General features: G+C 36.3%; 1 protein-coding gene across 1 annotated transcript in view; it reads left to right on the forward strand.

The window, feature by feature from the left end:
- Positions 1–342: 342 nt before the first annotated feature.
- Positions 343–18,485, forward strand: part of ILDR2 (immunoglobulin like domain containing receptor 2) — a gene marked incomplete at its 5' end in the record, with an annotated part of 52,957 nt that continues 34,814 nt past the window's right edge. The window contains 3 exons of the mRNA XM_081326520.1: positions 343–388; positions 9,399–9,731; positions 14,323–14,442. Of these exons, the coding sequence (XP_081182646.1) occupies positions 343–388; positions 9,399–9,731; positions 14,323–14,442 (499 nt within the window). The remainder of the gene's footprint in view (positions 389–9,398; positions 9,732–14,322; positions 14,443–18,485) is intronic.

Here is an 18,485-nt window from a genome sequence, read left to right on the forward strand (position 1 = left end):
AAACACGATAAAGTTGAAGCTTATTTTGAATCTGAATTTGGTTCGAATAAAGCAACTGGCTAACAGTGATTTTCTCCCCTGCCCAAGATTTGTAAACAAAGCAAGAGAGAATAGGATTATTAGAAGAGAGCATTGCATGCTTTTGTTTCCCCCCCTAGCAAAATGGTAGCTCCCATTCAGAACTCTTGTCTATTCACACACTGAGTTGTGTGGTGGGAGACTTGCAGATAACGGAAAGAACTCTTCTACGTGCCACTTCCCAGTATTCAAAGCAAGGAGCTTTATTTACTTTCTGGCTCTGCTTTCTTCCCTGCTCTTCTTCTGCTCTGGACACACTGCAAGATGGATAGGGTCTCACTGGGCTGGACCACTTTCCTGTGGATGACAGGTAAGGTGTTTTTTTCTTCCTTTTCTTTCAGTTTCATTGTGGATTAAGAACTTTTTTGGATTGCAAACGAAGATTTTTGGATTTCTTTGCAGGCACGCTGTTTCCTTGATATTATATAAAGGTTCAAACAGTGAGAGGCACAGAGAGCAAAATGCTGAGCAAATAGAAAACAGCGTATTGGACATGCAGTCTTGTTCTATATATCAATAATGTGCCTGTTTCTTCATCACATAACCGTTTAAGAGATTTTTTTCTCCCCCTTTCTTGAAGTTCCCCTCTTGATTTGATTCAGTGAGACTTAATCTGGGAATAAATTGCCACAGTACTTAGTGAGATGAAAAGCATAGATTACTGGAATATTTTTCTTTTCCTAAGGTTGCCATCTCTGGAATTTCTTTGTAGTTGATTCCATGCAAAGAAATACATTTTGTAAATCCAGAGAAAATATGCAGAATTAGTATGGCAAGGGCAGGCTGAAGATTTCTTTGAGCTCTAAGACAGAAACAGTTTCCCACACAAATGTCTTGATTAGAAAAGCTGTCATGATTACCCCTTTTGTCCGTGCACCACTAATACAAATTAATATTCTCAATTCTTTTATAAACGTTGAAGAATCTACAGATCATAAATCTACAATAAGGAGGAAATTATTTTAAAGCCATCCTGTAAAAATCTAGCATGTCTTGATACGGATGGGAATGGGTAAACATTCCAAATAATATCAACCAATCAGCCTTCCAATTCTTGCCTTAGTCTGCAATTGTCTGACTCTAAGAGCTGGAAAACTGGAGGAGATTTTTAAGCTTTCAGAAAGTTTACCCCCCATTGTAGTTCTCATCCCTATCTGGGCTACAGCTTGCCAGCATAAGAAAGTTTGCTGTTTCTATCTATGTCTATCAAAGCTCTCTGATACCCTGAAGATCCAGGTAATCTATATTTCCTTCTGTTTTATGGAACTTCTACAAATAGTTGTTCTTGCTTTTAAAGCCAGTGTTCACTTTGTCTCCCAAATCCACTATGCTCAGTCATTGAGCCGTTCTGTTTGCAGATTGCTGAAACTGTAGTGTGCTGATGGAAGCCCGGAAGCCCTGTACTTGTGTGTTTTCTAACACAACAGTGGCTTAATTTAGAGAGGTTAAGGAGTGTTACATTAAGGTGAACGAATGATAGCTTACTTGAGGCATTCTAGGTAGCTCTGCAGTACAAAATAATTCTTGGTGTCAGTGTATACAGTGTGAAGAAATGATTAAGAGGCAGGGGTCATGAAATACCCAGTTGCTGGCATAGGCATAATGATGGCACCCCGATGTGTTTTTCTGCCTCCATTTGTTCTCAAGGAGATATCTATCCAACTTTACTGTCTACTAACTGCAATGGCTTGGAATTTTAAAAAAAGGAAGGGTCATATAAAGTGCATGAGGGTAATCCTAAAAAAGGGAGATTAAAATACTCTAGCATTGGATAATATGCCTTTATTGGTTGATTCTGACTGTTCTGAAATTCTGTTTGAAATAATATACTCCATTATATCTTTTAAAACTGCTATTTTCCTTATTACTCCTCAGGACTCCCTCAAAAAACATGCTATCTAGCTTTGCTTTTATCAAATCTGTTACTGTATAGAATTATATACATAGCGGTGCAAAATGACTTTTGCTATATGTAAAATAATCTCATTAATTTTATACAGCGAAGTATAAAATTTAACAGAATTGCTTTCAGAAATCATACCTATATAAAAATAATGCCCGGAGATGCCTTGGGATAATTCTGTGTCTAAAGAAGTGGGAAAGAAATCTTCAGGTTCCCTGTAAGATTGACACTTCTATGAACAGAATGTCATCTAGTTATTTCTACTAGGAGTGGAGGAAAAATATTATTTTGGATCTAAGTATAGCTAGAGAGGATCCTAGGGTTGCCAGTACTGCAATATTGAAGTTACATAAATAGGTTTAGGTTTATGCAACTACATATAGGGTACAAGAACATACATGAACCAAGGAATTTTAGCATAAAAATAATCTGAAAAGATTACCGTACTATTGCTAGTATCTTTGAATAAATAAAATATAGGATTGGTAGTTAGGTCTGGTAGAGGTATGTCAGTCATCTATCTATCTATCTATCTATCTATCTTCATTGCATATGGTCGTCCTTTGTTTGCTAGTATCTTTGAATAAATAAAATATAGGATTGGTAGTTAGGTCTGGTAGAGGTATGTCAGTCATCTATCTATCTATCTATCTATCTATCTATCTATCTATCTATCATCTATCTATCTATCTATCTATCTATCTATCTATCTATCTATCTATTTCTTCATTGCATATGGTCGTCCTTTGTTTATTTAATTTATACACTGCCCATATCTATACAATGATTCTGCCAATTGACTATAGGTAGTTAACAAAATTTAAGGGTTAAAAGCATCCTAAAACAAAACGGTAAAATAATAAAACATAATAAGGTGAAACATACTGTGATAGAGGACCAGCCAAAGGACTCATACACAGCACATTCATCTAATTTCTTGAACTAGCACCTGAGAGAAGAAACATGTCTTCAGGGTGTTCTTAAAGGCTGGCAAGATGGGGATAATGAATTTTATTTGCGGCTGGGGGAATTGTTCCATAGGGAAGGGTTTATGACAGAGAAGGCATTATTTAATTGATGGGACTTGATACATGTTAGCCATGCCAGGTTGTATATGGGAGGCAGAGACAACTGGAGACCTATGATTCTATAAATAACCATGCAGTATGCTATGAAGAACTTCATAGTCAACTACCATCAACTTTAATTGTACTTGGAAGCCCAGTGTCAGCCAGTACAATTCATGCAATAATAGTGTGACATAGTTACACCAAAGCGCATATTCTGAATAAAATGTAATTTCTGGGTGTTCTTCAAGAGAGGGTTGCTGATCATAAGATTCCACAGGGTAGTTATAATCTTAGTAAACAATTAGTTTTTTTCTATTTTAAACATCTTTTCAATCACCTTCATTGGACGAATGCTAGTGTCTATGGAGATTCTCAGTCATGTTCCAAAGGAGCTTTTTAATTCAGGAGGCAACTGGACTTTCTTGTTTTTGTTTGAAGATACTTTGCTTCTCATCCAAGAAGCTTCTTCAGCTCTGACCATCTTCTTCAACTCTCCACCATCAAGTCAGAGCTGAAGAAGCTTCTTGGATGAGAAGCGAAATGTCTTCAAAGAAAAAAAAGAAAGACCAATTGCCTTCTGAAAAAGCACCTTTGAGAGGAATGCTAGTATTAGTCATTTGAAACAGGAGAAAATTATCCCTGTTCAGTTTCTCCTTGCACAAGTTTGTATAATTCAATTATATCACCTCTGATCATTTGTTCTTTTTTGTGTTAAATAGTGCCAGATATTCATGTCCTTTCTTATTAAAGCCCTTGATGACTTTAGTTTCCTTTTTTCCTAGCTCTTCCTTTTCAAAAGTAATGACTAGAACTGAACACAGTACTGGAAATATAGATGAATTCAATAAAAACACATTATAATGCTGACAATTTCATTTCCAGTCTCATTCCTAATAATTCCATAGCATGGATTTGACTTTTCTCACAATTCTGGATGAGTTGACATTCTATGACATTAAGGTCTATTTCTTGTTAGTTATAGACAGCTTAAGAAATTAAAAGACGCTTGCTCCTTGGGAGGAAAGCCATGGCAAATCTAGACAGCACACTAAAAAGCAGAGACATCACCCTGTCAACAAAAGTGCGTATAGTCAAGGCTATGGTCTTCCCAGTTGCAATGTATGGCAGTGAAAGCTGGACCATAAGAAAGGCTGAGCACCAAAGAATTGAAGTCTTTGAACTATGGTGCTGGAGAAGACTCCTGCGAGTCCCTTGGACTGCAAGGCGATCAAACCGGTCAGTCCTAGAGGAGATCAACCCTGACTGCTCTTTAGAAGGCCAGATCCTGAAGCTAAAACTCAAATACTTTGGTCACCTAATGAGAAGGAAGGACTCACTGGAGAAGAGCCTAATGCTGGGAAAGATTGAGGGCAATAGAAGAAGGGGACGACAGAAAATGAGGTGGCTGGATGCAGTCACTGAAGCAGTAGGCGTGAGCTTAAATGGACTCCAGAAGATGGTAGAGGACAGGAAGGCCTGGAGGAACGTTGTCCATAGGGTCGTGATGGGTTGGACACGACTTTGCAACTAACAACAACAATAGACAGCTTAGAACAGAGCTTTTGGCCACCAGGGACTGTTTCTGTGGAGAGAGGTTTTTCGTGGACCGGAGGGGGTGTGGTTTTGTGTGCTGCCTGCATCCTGCAGATGCGGCTTTGCTTGTTTGTGTGGCCTGGGTGCTGGCATGCCATGGATGGGTACTGGTCCACGGACTGCGGGTTGGGGACCTCTGGCTAAGAAACACCATCTGGTATATATGTGATGTTTCTTTTCCATCTTCCTTGTGTATCACTTTGTATTTATTTAAATTGATAATCATTTGCCACTTGGCTGGCCATTTACCCAGCTTAAAACAGTTCACAATTTTTGTTTTTCACTACTATATGATCTGGTATTAACTGCAAACTTGACCAGCTTCACTTCTTATTTTTTCTTCTCTTTGCTTTTTTTTTAACCAATTAGCAGTCCATGAAAGGGCAGATCCTGTTGTCCCATGATGGCTAAGATTACTCAGAGTTTTTGATGAAGAACTTAGTCAGAAACTCTTTGAAAGTTCAAGAGTACAATTTCAACAGAATCACCTCTATCCATGTAGTAGTCAAAGAATAAGTTACATATTTATGTTCAGAGGTGAAAAACTCTGTTCAGTTCTTTAAAGAAGGTAGTTGCCATTGTGGTCGAGTGATTAATTATTATGTGGTTTCTATGCTATCGCAGAATATACTTATTATCTCAGCCTGCTTTAAATATGTTGATTCTTCCCAGAAAAAATTAGTAATGGTTTGGGAATGTATCCTATATCTCCGTAGGAAATACAAAGACTTCATTTAATTTATAATAAATTGTTGCTTAAGTTGATTCCTTAGGCCAGACATGTAAAACACAAGGCCTGGGGGCTGGATCTGGCCCGCAAAGTGGTTTCATGTGGCCTGCGAAGCCATCCTGGAAACAGGGAGGGAACGGCCCCCACTGCCTTGGCCCTGGCCCAGAGACCCTCCTTCTGCCAGAGACCTCAGATCTGTCCCACTCCTGCCCAGGCCCCCACAGGCACCCTTGATGCAAACCATGTAGAGCTGGCCACGCCCACCCAGTAGGTCATATGCACTCTGGCCACGCCCACCCAATAGGCCACACCCACCCGGCCCCCTGAGGGCAACCGCAATGCTGATGCGGCCCTCAATGAAATTGAGTTTGACACCCCTGCCTTAGGCAGTTACCTCTTAGAATATATTTAAAACTGCACTTAATTCTCTTTAAAGTTTTTTTTGTCATAATGTTTCTCAAATTTTTGTTTTTATTTCTTATTGTTACCTTACATTTTTTTGTGCATTTGTTTATGCCTCTTATTAGTTCAGGCTTTCAGTCACCTGAAAGAAATTTAACTTTTACAGTTTTTTAGAAGCTGCTGGTCTATTCTTGAACTTGGACCACTTTTTAATAATTCAGTTGAGTCTCATTAGTGTGGTTTTAAATAATCTCTGTAGAGATTTTACCTTATTGAGTTTTAATTTCAATTTCTTTTGTTCTAGTTTCTTCATTTTTGAGAATTGTTCTCCTATGGTGAATCATTACTGTGGAATCAAGATTTTTAAAAAAAATCTTACTAAAATTCCCATAAAATAAGATTCCTATAGGCAGTATTTGCTACTTTCCCCCACAAAGGAACAGATTATCCTAAATAAAACTGTTGATGCAGTGTTTGCCAATGTAGTAAATGCAAAGAAGTAAGAATGTTTTTCCACACTTGTTCCTGAGGTTACCCTTGAATGTGAGTTTGTTTGGTGAAGTTTGCTACTAGTCTATTTCCATAAATAGGAAACAATTTATTTCTCAGAACTTCTTGGAATCTCAGAATAAGCAAACAATAAAATGCTGCTTAGGAGCATCATCATCAAATGCTCTCATCATTTCCACATTCTGGGCAGAACTTGGTGCGTAGCAAAATTGCCTAACACATCCCTGGGGAAAGTCCCAGGGATGACTCAATGCCACTAGCTAGATGCAACCATCTCTTTGCAGGACATCTCAACAAATAAATTCGCTGCAAGAATTTACAGTATTGAAATGTCCTGCAAAGGGATGGCGGTAGCAAGTTTGCAGTGAGGACTCAGCAGCGAGAAGGCTGCCCCCTGCTGGCTGCATCGAGCCAGCGGCATAAAGTCTTCTCATTCTGGTCCTAACTACCTGTTGCAGTCCTTAAAATCTATAAAGTACTATATCTTGGACATACCTCTTTGATTGTCCTCCTGTCCTGCAGTTGTTTGATGTATCAGGTGAATCAGGAAATGATTTGTCCACAACAAAAGACTAAAAACCAAATCATTAGTTTTCAAATCATAATACAATTACTAAGAGATGAAAAACTAGATTTCATGTATGACCACTTCCATGTAACAGGCCAGAAATATTCCGGAACAAATCCATAGTTGCTATGCTACAAATTCATGAACTCCACTCAAACTCCAACCCAAGGATTCAAAATTGAAGACCCCAGTATCCAGTGAATTTTTACCATGCGCCAGAAAATTAGGCCTAAGAATAAATGAAAAGTGTACAGGAAAGTGGTTGTACACAATCAGAATACCTTATCCAGCGTCAAAACAGCATCAGCGTCAAAACAGCATCATGTCCTATTCAGTAAGTTACAAAGACTACTGGCTTGTATGGATGGTTGAAAATGGTCTCTCATGTTCCTTATATGCATATAATATAAGTGTAGACCCTGCACTTATAGACAAAATGCTTGGAGGAAGAAATATAACATGATGTAAGATGGTGGGAAATAGAATATACTCAAATAGATAAGATGTGTACTTTGAATAATAGATTTTGTTAAGAATTGTGATAAAGGAAACTGGATACCAAAAATTTGGAAATTATAAATATCAAATGTCAATTTAAATATTGACAGGAAACTAAAAATTGGGAAAAACTAACTACAGAACATTGACTGTTTACAAAGATTGAATGTTAAAATAACTAGGATATGTATAAGCTAAAAAATTATTGATAAATGTAACAATGCTATCTTTACTTAATGGATATAATAAGAATTGTATTAGTTTAAATATGAGACAGCAGATATTAAGGGAAAGGAGAGGAAATATTTGATGTGGTAGTTTGAGATTTGTACTAAAGATTTTTGTTTGTTATTGAATTATTGATTAACCCAGCCGCCACATTGCTTTTTAAATACTTAAATGTAAAATTAGAAAATCAATAAAATATTACCCCCCCACCCCCCAAAAAAAACATCATTTTTGCCAATGTCTTTACCTGAAATACTTTTGAGACTGTTATATTTTACAGGACTAATACAAAATAGGTTTTTCTATATACCCCAAAATGTTATATTTAGCAGTTGAAAATAAGCAATTGAGATCTATTCTTCCTCCCCCCCTGTCCTTTTTTTTGATGACACTACTGCTGTTTCTTTCATTTCTAATTATTTACTTTTTGCATTTTGAGGCTTTTCTTTTCAAAATATCTTTTTATGTAAAGTATTAGCCACCTCCGGAAATTTTGCAATTAAAAGACTCAGTTCTTTAGAGAGCTGTGAAGTAAGAACAATACCATAACTATGTGTAAATCTCCTGTAAAATAAGCCACATATTCTTGATTGCAATCAGAATTTTATTTATTAACATGACTTTTATTTTTTCCCCTATAAAATATTCAAGGTGTCTTAGAGTAAGCCAAATTTGCTTGGCCTTGCTCTTATTGCAATACTGGCAACAGCAGTTCATTTCAGTCAAATTGCAACATATGTAGGTTACCTATTTCTTTTTAAATGCTAACGAGACATTTTGAATTCTCTTGATGCTGGTATCTTTCTTTTTAGCTAAATTTCTAAATTTTCATGGTATTATTTCAAGTGTTTATTTGAATCTTAGCACAATAGGAAGAGAGATTTTCTATCGACCTGCCTATGGCATCTGTCAAATGTCTCCTCCCCTTTCGGTGACTAATGCCATGCTGTGATCTGTTTGTATATTTCTTATAAGGTTTCTTTATCAGTTTGAAAAGGAAAGGTTGGAATTAAATAAAATGTATGTAAAGCTGAAAATAAATGCTTGAAATTCGAGTTTTGTGATACAAACATCTTTTAATACTGTTATATTGAGTTAGTGATTAAATAGATGACTGCAGGAAATTCAAAAATATATCAACATAGTTGCCAAGAAGTGTCACCTGTTCATATTTTATGGAATTGGCCAACATTATCCCTTCAATATTTGAAGTAACATTTAGCCATTGTGACTACCAATTGTTGATAAGTAGCTTAAAATTAATGAAGCTTAATTTTTCCCTCAATTTTTCTTTATATTATTTTTTGTTCACCTATGACCAATAACATATAGCATATGTTGCCTGATTTTTCTTGAATCACAGAGGGAAAAAGGCATGATGCTTAAGCAGTGCACTATGTAATGACTTATTATAATATATGAGTAAACTAAGCTTGCATAATATAGGAAATTTAGTTTTTAAAAGTAATTCAGCTACAACCCATGATTTGAAGACGATTTGTTTGAAGTAACTCAGAATTAAGATTAGCCTCATTTTGCTTCATGGTTCATTGAAAATGGAAGCAAATCTAATTCATAGATACGACTTGACAAGCCACTGTTATTTATGGTTGATAAAACAGCAACTTATCATTTTCTAGCATTAGCATTTTCTGTTATCTTGCTATCCATGTTCTTTTGGCATAGTTTCTTCTAATGTCACAATTAGATGATAAGTCTTAGAAAGTAGCCACCTCCCATTTATCATTTGGGAATGGGCATATTGAAGAGATGATTTATACCTTACAAGTTGGTAACATTTATGGTTTTGCTTTGTAGCTGTGACTGAAGCAGTGCATGTTATGGTGCCTGACAAGAAACAGGTAGCAATGCTCTTTCAACCAATTGTGCTTCGATGCCGCTTTTCAACTTCTTCCACACAACCAGCTGTGGTGCAATGGAAATTTAAATCCTACTGCCAAGATCGCATGGGAGAAGCTCTGGGAGTTGTCTCTGCCGGGATCCAGGCAATAAACAAGAGGAACTTGGAATGGGATCCGTACTTGGACTGTGTGGATAGCAGGAGAACAGTCCGCATTGTGGCATCCAAACAGGGTTCGGTAGTCACGACTGGAGAGTTCTACAAAGGAAGAGAAATCTCCATTCTCCATGGTAATTCAACCTGCTTATCATTTTATTATGACTGAAGTTTTTCTTTCGCTATTATGAATAGTAGCATATAAAATGAGGTAATAGTATATTATGTTATGAATAGTACAATAGTACAGTATATTATGAATAAAGGTAAAGGTAAAGGTTCCCCCACACATGTGTGCTAGTCGTTTCCGACTCTAGGGGTTGGTGCTCATCTCCGTTTCAAAGCCGAAGTGCCAGTGCTTGTCCGAGGACGTCTCCGTGGTCATGTGGCCGGCATGACTAGACGCCAAAGGCGCACAGAACGCTGTTACCTTTCCACCATAGTGGTCCCTATTTTTCTACTTGCATTTTTACGTGCTTTCGAACTGCTAGGTTGGCAGAAGCTGGGACGAGTAACAGGCACTCACTCTGTTACGCGGCACTTAGGATTCGACCCGCCAAACTGCCGATCATCTGATCGACAAGCTCAGCATCCTATCCCACTGAGCCACCGCGTTCCTATATATTACCTTTATATTATGAATAGTTGCATATAAAATCAGGAGCATACAAAATCAGGAGCTTATGAAATGAGAGCCAGTTAAGGCACCAGACTAGAAAGCAGAAGATCATGAGTTCAAGTCCTGCCTTAGCCATGAAAACCAACGGGGTGACTGGGCAGTCACTCTCTCTCAGTCCAATCCATCTTGTTGTGAGGAAAACAGGTGGAGGAAGGTGTGTTGGATATGTTCGCCCCCTTGTATTATTTGTAAAAAATAATAAAGGCAGATACAAATGAATAAATAATAATAAATATATTTTATTTTAGAGCTTAGTATACTGCTTTAATTATAAAGGTAAAGGTTCCCCCGCACATGCGTGCTAGTCGTTTCCGACTCTAGGGGCCAGTGCTCATCTCCGTTTCAAAGCCGAAGAGCCAGCGCTTGTCCAAGGACGTCTTCGTGGTCATGTGGCCGGCATGACTAGACACCAAAGGTGCACGGAACGCTAGTTTATTATAAATATTTAATAGCACTCTTCATAATACCCTGTAAAGTTTACATTTAAAGGTATCTACACATTTTAAAAAACATTAAAATGAACAGGGCAGTTGCAAATGATGGCAATATAACTACATTCTAAGACATGTAGAAACAATTATCAAAAGTAAATAATTCTTAAAAACATGATAAAATGAAAAAAGATATTTTACTCATAAAAAGGAAACACAGTAAACACTAATCAAATTTTTGGGGAAAAGCATGACAGAATTTTGGATATTATAATTGAGAAGAATTATATAAAAATAGCTAATTTCTTTCCTGATTACAATTCGTCTAGTATCATGCAGTTGAGAATAAAAAAAAATGAAAAGTTGTTTCATTGAGTTGCAATTTTATTCTCACTAACTTTATTCCAATATCTTTGATTCTTGTTTCAAGTACATAAGGGGAAATAATTTCCTGTATACCACTCATCAAAGTTTTACATAAATCTTGTATATCTTTCATTTGTGTCCACAAGCTCTTTAATTTTTTCCCGATTTTTTTTAACTTTTGGTTCCTTCTCCATGAGTTGTAAAAGCAGTAATATATACAATAAATTTTAAAGACATTCCAAATACTGTAAGCAATACATTTGCAAATGTTTGCAGAATCTATTTAATAAAAACAATCAAGTCATATTGCATCTGTATGGGATGAATGTGGATAAATGATAGACAATAGAATCAGTTTGTTGACGTGAGAAATCAGAGTTCAGTTTGCCCTTCAATAAACTAGTGAGCAGTTTGAGGGTTATTTATCATAAGAGATTATGTTGCTCAAATACTTGTTATCTTTAACTTTTCCTGGGTAAGGATAAGGATTACTTTGCCATAGGCATCCTTTAGTAAATTTTGGCTATATAGGAATTATATAGCCTTGAAAGTGGTTTAAACTTTAAAGCATCATCTCACGCAGAATTCAGTCACTACAATTTTGTGTAATTTATCTAGATAGAGCCATTTTTATAATTCTTAAATATTTATTGGCTTCCTTTTTGTTACTAGACCCGATTGATTTTGCTGATTTACTCCTTTAAATTTCTAAATGGTTTGGAAACGAAAGTGAAAACACACTTCCCTTCATTCTGTCCTTTCTTGCATTAAGATTTTCAGAGGAGTTCCTACAGTATAAGATTTCATTATGCATGTTGAAAGAAATTAGCTTGTTTGGGTACTGCTCAGGCATTGAATGCTTTCTGAAGGAGGTATAATTGTTGCCAATAATTGTCCTTTCCTAGGTTTATAAAATGTTTTTAATTGAGTCACTTTGTTTCCTGATCTGATAATAGTACAGTAATGCTCTTATTTTGTAATTTCATGTTGTTATAGCACAACCCTTTGTGTGTTAAAGGTTGAAATGTCTTCACTCTGCAATGACACACAAGTACACACACACACACACACATACACACACACAGAGGGGGAGAGAAAGAGAGAGAGAGACTCTCTCAGGAAATGTTTCATTTAATCTCAGCAAAGTATTTCTATATTGGAACAAGCTGTTCCAATCTTACCAAAAGTGTCCCACCCTAAAACAGGTTGTTCTGACTGTGGAATGATTTTCAGTGTGAGATTTAGGGTTGGAAAATTCCAGTCTTGTAGTATTTAGCAGACCTCCACTGGATGAGCCTGCATTCACTTTGAATAATATATTTTTTCAACGCAGTATTGAAAAGCATCAGATCTAGATAGTCTAATTCAAATTTCTGGTGCAAAATTATTTCTTATTTTCCCCTGTAGTCTCTAATTTTGATCTGAAATTCATACGATTTGAAAAAAAGGCTGTAGTTTCTTTTTATACATGTAGTCCTTGACTTACAACAGTTCATTTAGTGTTCAAAGTTACAGTGGCACTGAAAAAAGTGACTTATAACCATTTTTAACACTTATGACCATTGCAGCATCCTCATGATCACATGATTTACATTCAAATGCTTGACAACTGCTTCATATTTATGACAGTTGCAGTGTCCGGGCTCATGTGACCATATTTTGTGATCTTCTGACAAGCAAAGTCAATGGGGAAGCTAGATTCATTTAACAACCATGTTACTAATTTAACTGCACTGATTCACTTAACAAATGTGTCAAGCAAAGTTGTAAAATGGGGCAAAACTCACTTAATAAATTTCTCACTTAGCAACATAAATTCTGGGCTCAATTGTAGTCTTAATTTTGATGTCTCAGAAGCTGAAAATGCTACGGGTACAGAGAATGTTGTTAACAAATGTCGTAGTTGTAAATATGGCCACTGAATTACATCTGCTAAATGATACTTGTCTCTTAACACAGTGTAAGAAATCAAAGACAAAGCTAATAGCATGAGAAAGGGGTAAAAGGTAAAAGAAAAATGGAAAAGAAAAAAGATTCAAAGTAGTAACAGTTATAAGTACAATTATCAATTACCTCTTATTCAATGGGTACAACATGCAGAAGCTATTTTTTCTGCATGGTAATCCTCAGTTAGTGATTGGTTGCTTAGTAACTGTTTGGAGTTACAATGGACCTCCTCATATGAAAGAAATCGATCGATCTTATTTTATAAAGTTCTCTCCAAAATTCATAATCTTCCAAAATCTTGAATAAGAAAGCCCAACTCAAATTGTCAAGGGCCTTCTCTGCATATAAGAAAATCAGTGCTGCTTGTTTTTCATTACATTGCTTCAAATATTCCAATATCTTCAAAACATTTCTGACAATGTCATTTACTTTTCCTGTTAGGTAAAACCCCACATTGATCCTCATTAATAATTTGTTGCTAAAGTGGTTGTGAACAATTTGAAATGACTATTCAATAATGATATCAGCCTAAAGCAGGGGTGTCAAACTGCCGGCCCGCGGCCTGGATGCGTCATGGTGAAACTGCCCCCACCCCATTGCCAGCAATGGAAAAAAAGTTGCAATACATCGTGACACGTCACGTGATGTTGCGAGTTTGACACCCCTGGTCAAACGTACTTGTGAAGTAAAATAGTTAAAAAAAACTTGTGTGACAGTCGCTGTTTCAAAAAACTTAATTGCCTTACTCTCTGAAGAGTTCTTGATTTTTCATGTAGTATTTTTAATGAATTAAATTTCATTATTCCAGATAAGAAAAATCAATATTGTTAATAAAATCTAGATTTTAGGTCTCTCTGTCTCTCTGATTCCTATGTCATGGTTCCAACAGATGCAATTCTTCAGAGAACCTTGAGGCATTGTTTACTTTAAGGCGTCTTTAATCAAAAGAGCATAGCTTTCACACATACATGGTCAAGCCGAAATCTGGATTCCCCACCCCTAAGCACACAGTATCAAAGCACAGTTCCTCCCTCTAATTAACTGTCATAAATCACATTCTCCAATTAGTTTGAATTGTAAGCTTTCCCTCCTGTTAAAGAAACCGCCAAATTCTTATCTTCTCTTATTTCCAAACAGCCTTGAGACACATTCTTCCTACTCCCCCTCAGCATCAACTAATTCTATCTCTAAAAGTAACATACAAGTTTTCAAGAAGCAAAGCTGCCTCTCCACATGTTGTCAGAGCAAGAACATCTGATGTTAGCAGCGTTGACATCCTGCTTGTTTTATATTTTCTGTTAGATGCAGACCTCCATATTGGAAAATTGATGTGGGGAGACAGTGGATTGTATTACTGTCTTGTCATCACACCTGATGATGTAGAAGGCAAGAATGAGGAATCAGTGGAGCTACTTGTTTTGGGTGAGTTTTCTTCCGTACTTATATCTTATGTAAATGTGTATTTATTCCATAAATATTAAGAAAAACAATTCTTGTAAATCTGCATCAGTATCATTCATGGGTTCTGCACTTTGCATTGCTTTTTGATGTAAGATGAGGCCGGCAATACTGTTTCACAGTCACTTTGCACTAATTTAACAGTACTGTAGTGTAATAACTGGCACATAAGTGTCGATTTTTTAAAAGAATAAACACTAGATGATCAAATTAAAAAGAATGCCAGAGGAAATGTATATTTTAATGTTCAGATACAAAATTTAAAATATACCGGTAGCATATTTTATATGGCCCTCAAAATGCTTGAAACATTGTTTTAAAAGATAACAGTAAGAAAAATCTTCCAATCAAGCCAAACTAAATAAATCTCAAAATTTGGGGACAGTATAAATGGATTGACACAGTAGCTAATTGTCTTATTTTTCAAGCTAGATGTCAACCTCCAGCTGAAAAGCCCAACTAAGAAAAACACCAGAGCCATTAAATCCTCTAATGTAATTTTTATTGAGCATAATCATTTGGTAGGATCAAAGTGAAAGCTAGCTCTGAAGAAAAGGCGGGAAGCAAGTAATTAAAAGAATGAATCTTCTCCTCTCCTCTCTGACAGTTCAGGTCACATTGTCCAATACATCTCCCAGTAATTGTTATGAGAAGAAACTTTGGTTCGCCAAAACAACTTTTCCACAGTTCCAGCTTTCTCACAATGATAAGAACACCTATGGATCCAAATTTCTCTCTGTCTCCTTCCCTGCTCTCTTGGCAAGCTAGAAGCACACAGCAGTCCTAAAGGCAGTAGGGTTCATAGCTTAACACTAGAATTGAACCGGAAAGCAGCTACAGACCAGATGATACTGTGTGAAATATGTGTATCCTAGTGTGATGGTGCTTGATTTGTTCCTGAATGCAGATTGGCAGATTTTACAGGCCAGCTACTGGTTCTGCCCATTACTCTGAGGGGCTGCCACAAAGAAGAGGGGGGGTCACGTTATTCACCAGAGCACCAGAGGGAAGGATGAGAAACAATGGTTGGAAACTGATCAAAGAGAGAAGCAACCTGGAATTAAGGAGAAACTTCCTGACAGTGAGAACAATTAACCAGTGAAACAGCTTGCCTCCAGAAATTGTGGGTGCTCCATCACTGGAGATTTTTAAGAAGAGACTAGACAGTTACCTGTCAAAATGGTATAGGTTCTCCTGCTTCAGCAGGGGGCTGGACTAGAAGACCTCTAAGGTCCCTTCCAGCTTCTATTCTATTCTATTCTATTCTATTCTATTCTATTCTATTCTATTCTATTCTATTCTATTCTATTCTATTCTATTCTATTCTATTCTATTCTATTCTATTCTATTCTATTCTATTCTATTCTGCCACCATATATATCAATTTAAACAAATTCTTTTGAGAAATGGTATATAGAGCAACAAATAGGCTTTATTATATAAAATTTAACAAAACTTTTTTTCCTAATTTCTACCTTGACATTTATGACTGATCTTTGATATGTTATTTATTTATTATTTATTATTAATATTTCTATACCGCCCTTCTCCCGAAGGACTCAGGGCGGTGCACAGGGCAAGAATAAAATACAAAATTACAAATATTAAAAGAAGATTAAATAAATGCCCATTAAAACAATTAATACACTGCATTTATAAAAAACCCCAAAATACAACAATAAAAATACAAAAATAAAAACCCCACCAATCCCCCATCAGGCCAGGCCGGCTTGTTCGAACAAAAACGTCTTCAGATCGCGGCGAAAGGAGTTATCCTATATTTATATTTATTTATTTATTTATTTTAATTCCATTTATATCCCGCCCTTCTCCGAAGACTCAGGGCGGCTTACAAGCTTAGCAGTAGCCTTCATTCTATGTATATGCCTGCTTATTAGGGCTTTCACACACACCCCAAGCGGCATTATTACAAAGTCAGCTTAATTGCCCCCAACAATATTGTCTATAACTTGCTCCTAAACACCTTATACCAATTCTATTGTCTTTTATTGCTTGAGCTTAAGTCAAAATCTCCACCCACCATTTAACCACCTTCAGTTTGGCTTCTTGTGCTGTCAGCTGCTGTTCTAAACTGCAGCTGAAAGGTTGACTTGGCAGTTTCTCAGTCTATGTTGGCAATAAGAAAAAGAAGGTACTTTACCAGCTGGCTAAAGCTTTTCAGCATTTCTGCTGGAGCAGTGAAGCTTCTGGGCTGTGCTTCTCCTTTCAACTTGTCTGATGCTGGTTTCTGAAGTCCAAGCTTGCTCCTCCTATATCATCAGTTGCCCATTGGAGCTGATGACACCACTCCCTCAGCTAAAATCCATTATTTCTCTTCCCATACAAAATAAATCTTTCTTCAAATGCACATACACACTCACACTCTGGACCTCACAGCTTTTCCTTTTATAATTGGAGTCCAAGTGTGGTGCAGTGTTCTTCAGCTCCTGCTTGTCACTGCAAGGTTTTCCTTCCACAGGATTGAAAGATGCTTTTCTGCTTATGGGAAAAGCCCTTTAAATTTCATGACAGCAGCAGATTTTTTGGGTCTGAATCCTTCCATCCTTTCCATAGTTCATGAAAAAAATAACCAATATGTTTTTGCTGAACTTCCAAAAATTTGTTTTTTAAATAGAGTTAGCTGGTAACAAATACTACCGTATTTTTCGGACCATAGGACGCACCTGACCATAAGACGCACCCAGTTTTTAGAGCAGGAAAACAAGAAAAAAAATATTCTGAACCAAATAGTATCAGTATACTAAAACAGGGCTTTTCAACCTTTTCATCCATTGTACCACTTTTTTTCTATTTATTCGAATAGAAAAAAGATTATTGGAAGATTAACCTTTTCTTAAATGGGTATAAATTTTGTCTTCACAATTTGAAGATCTACCAATATTGGTATTTGGTGTTGTTTTTTTTTGAAAAACTGTGCCACATGTGTTTTGCTTAGTTTTTTGTTAAAAGATTTAAACTTGTATTATACTATGATTGCTCAGTGAGACAGTGTCAAATACAGTTCTTGACTTATGACTACAGTTGAGCCCAAAATCTTTTTTGATAAGTGAGACTTTTGTGAAATTAATTTTGTCCCATTTTACAACCTTGCTAGCCGCAGTTGTTAAGTGAATCACTGGAGTTTTAAGTTAGTCACATGGTAATTAAGTGAATCTGGCTTCCCCATTGACTTTGCTTGTCGGATGGTCACAAAGGTTGATCACATGACCCCTAGTCATTGCAATTGTCATAAATATCAGACTGATGCCATGCATCTGAATTTTTATCATGTGACATTGGAGATGCTGCAACAGTCATTACTGTGGTAAATGGTCGTAAGTTGCTTTTTGCAGTGTCGTAATTTTGAATGGTCACTAAATGAACTGTTGTAAGTCAAGGACTATCTATAAGTAATCTTTCTGTTGCCAATGGACTGTGTAACAATTTCTGATTTAAAAAAGAATATTTTAATACATTTGGCACAAATGAAAGAAACTTTATTTTTGAATGTGTGATATATGATCTTTATAGAAAAATTCAATAAGAGATACATAAATGTAGTATTTGTTACTAAATGTTTTCGAATTAAAAGGCTGCATCATGAATATGATTTACAGTTGAAATTAAAAATGATTCTAATACAAGTTATAAAATAACATTCAGAGGAATTCTAGGACAGTAGGTGATATGATTCAAACAGTTGTCCATTTAGCCACCTATCACAATGCAGTATACATTTGCTGCTTGGAAATAAGTGTAGAAACCTCCTATTACTGTTATCCTTAAATTGCAGTTTTTTGAGTGCTAAAATAATGCAATTTCATTGCAGCTAGTGCCTCACTTGGAGAAATGTTCTTTGAATTTGCCTTAGTAACTGGAGTATTGATTAAATTTTATAATTTATTACTCTGAAGGTTTCAGTTGCTTATATTGTGTTTAATACTATTCCAGTTACTAACTGTCTAAGATAGTGAAACAACATGATTTCTGAACTGTAAGATCCATAG

Source organism: Vipera berus (genome assembly GCF_964194415.1).
Source record: "Vipera berus genome assembly, chromosome: 4".
Classification (NCBI taxonomy): Eukaryota; Metazoa; Chordata; class Lepidosauria; order Squamata; family Viperidae; genus Vipera; species Vipera berus.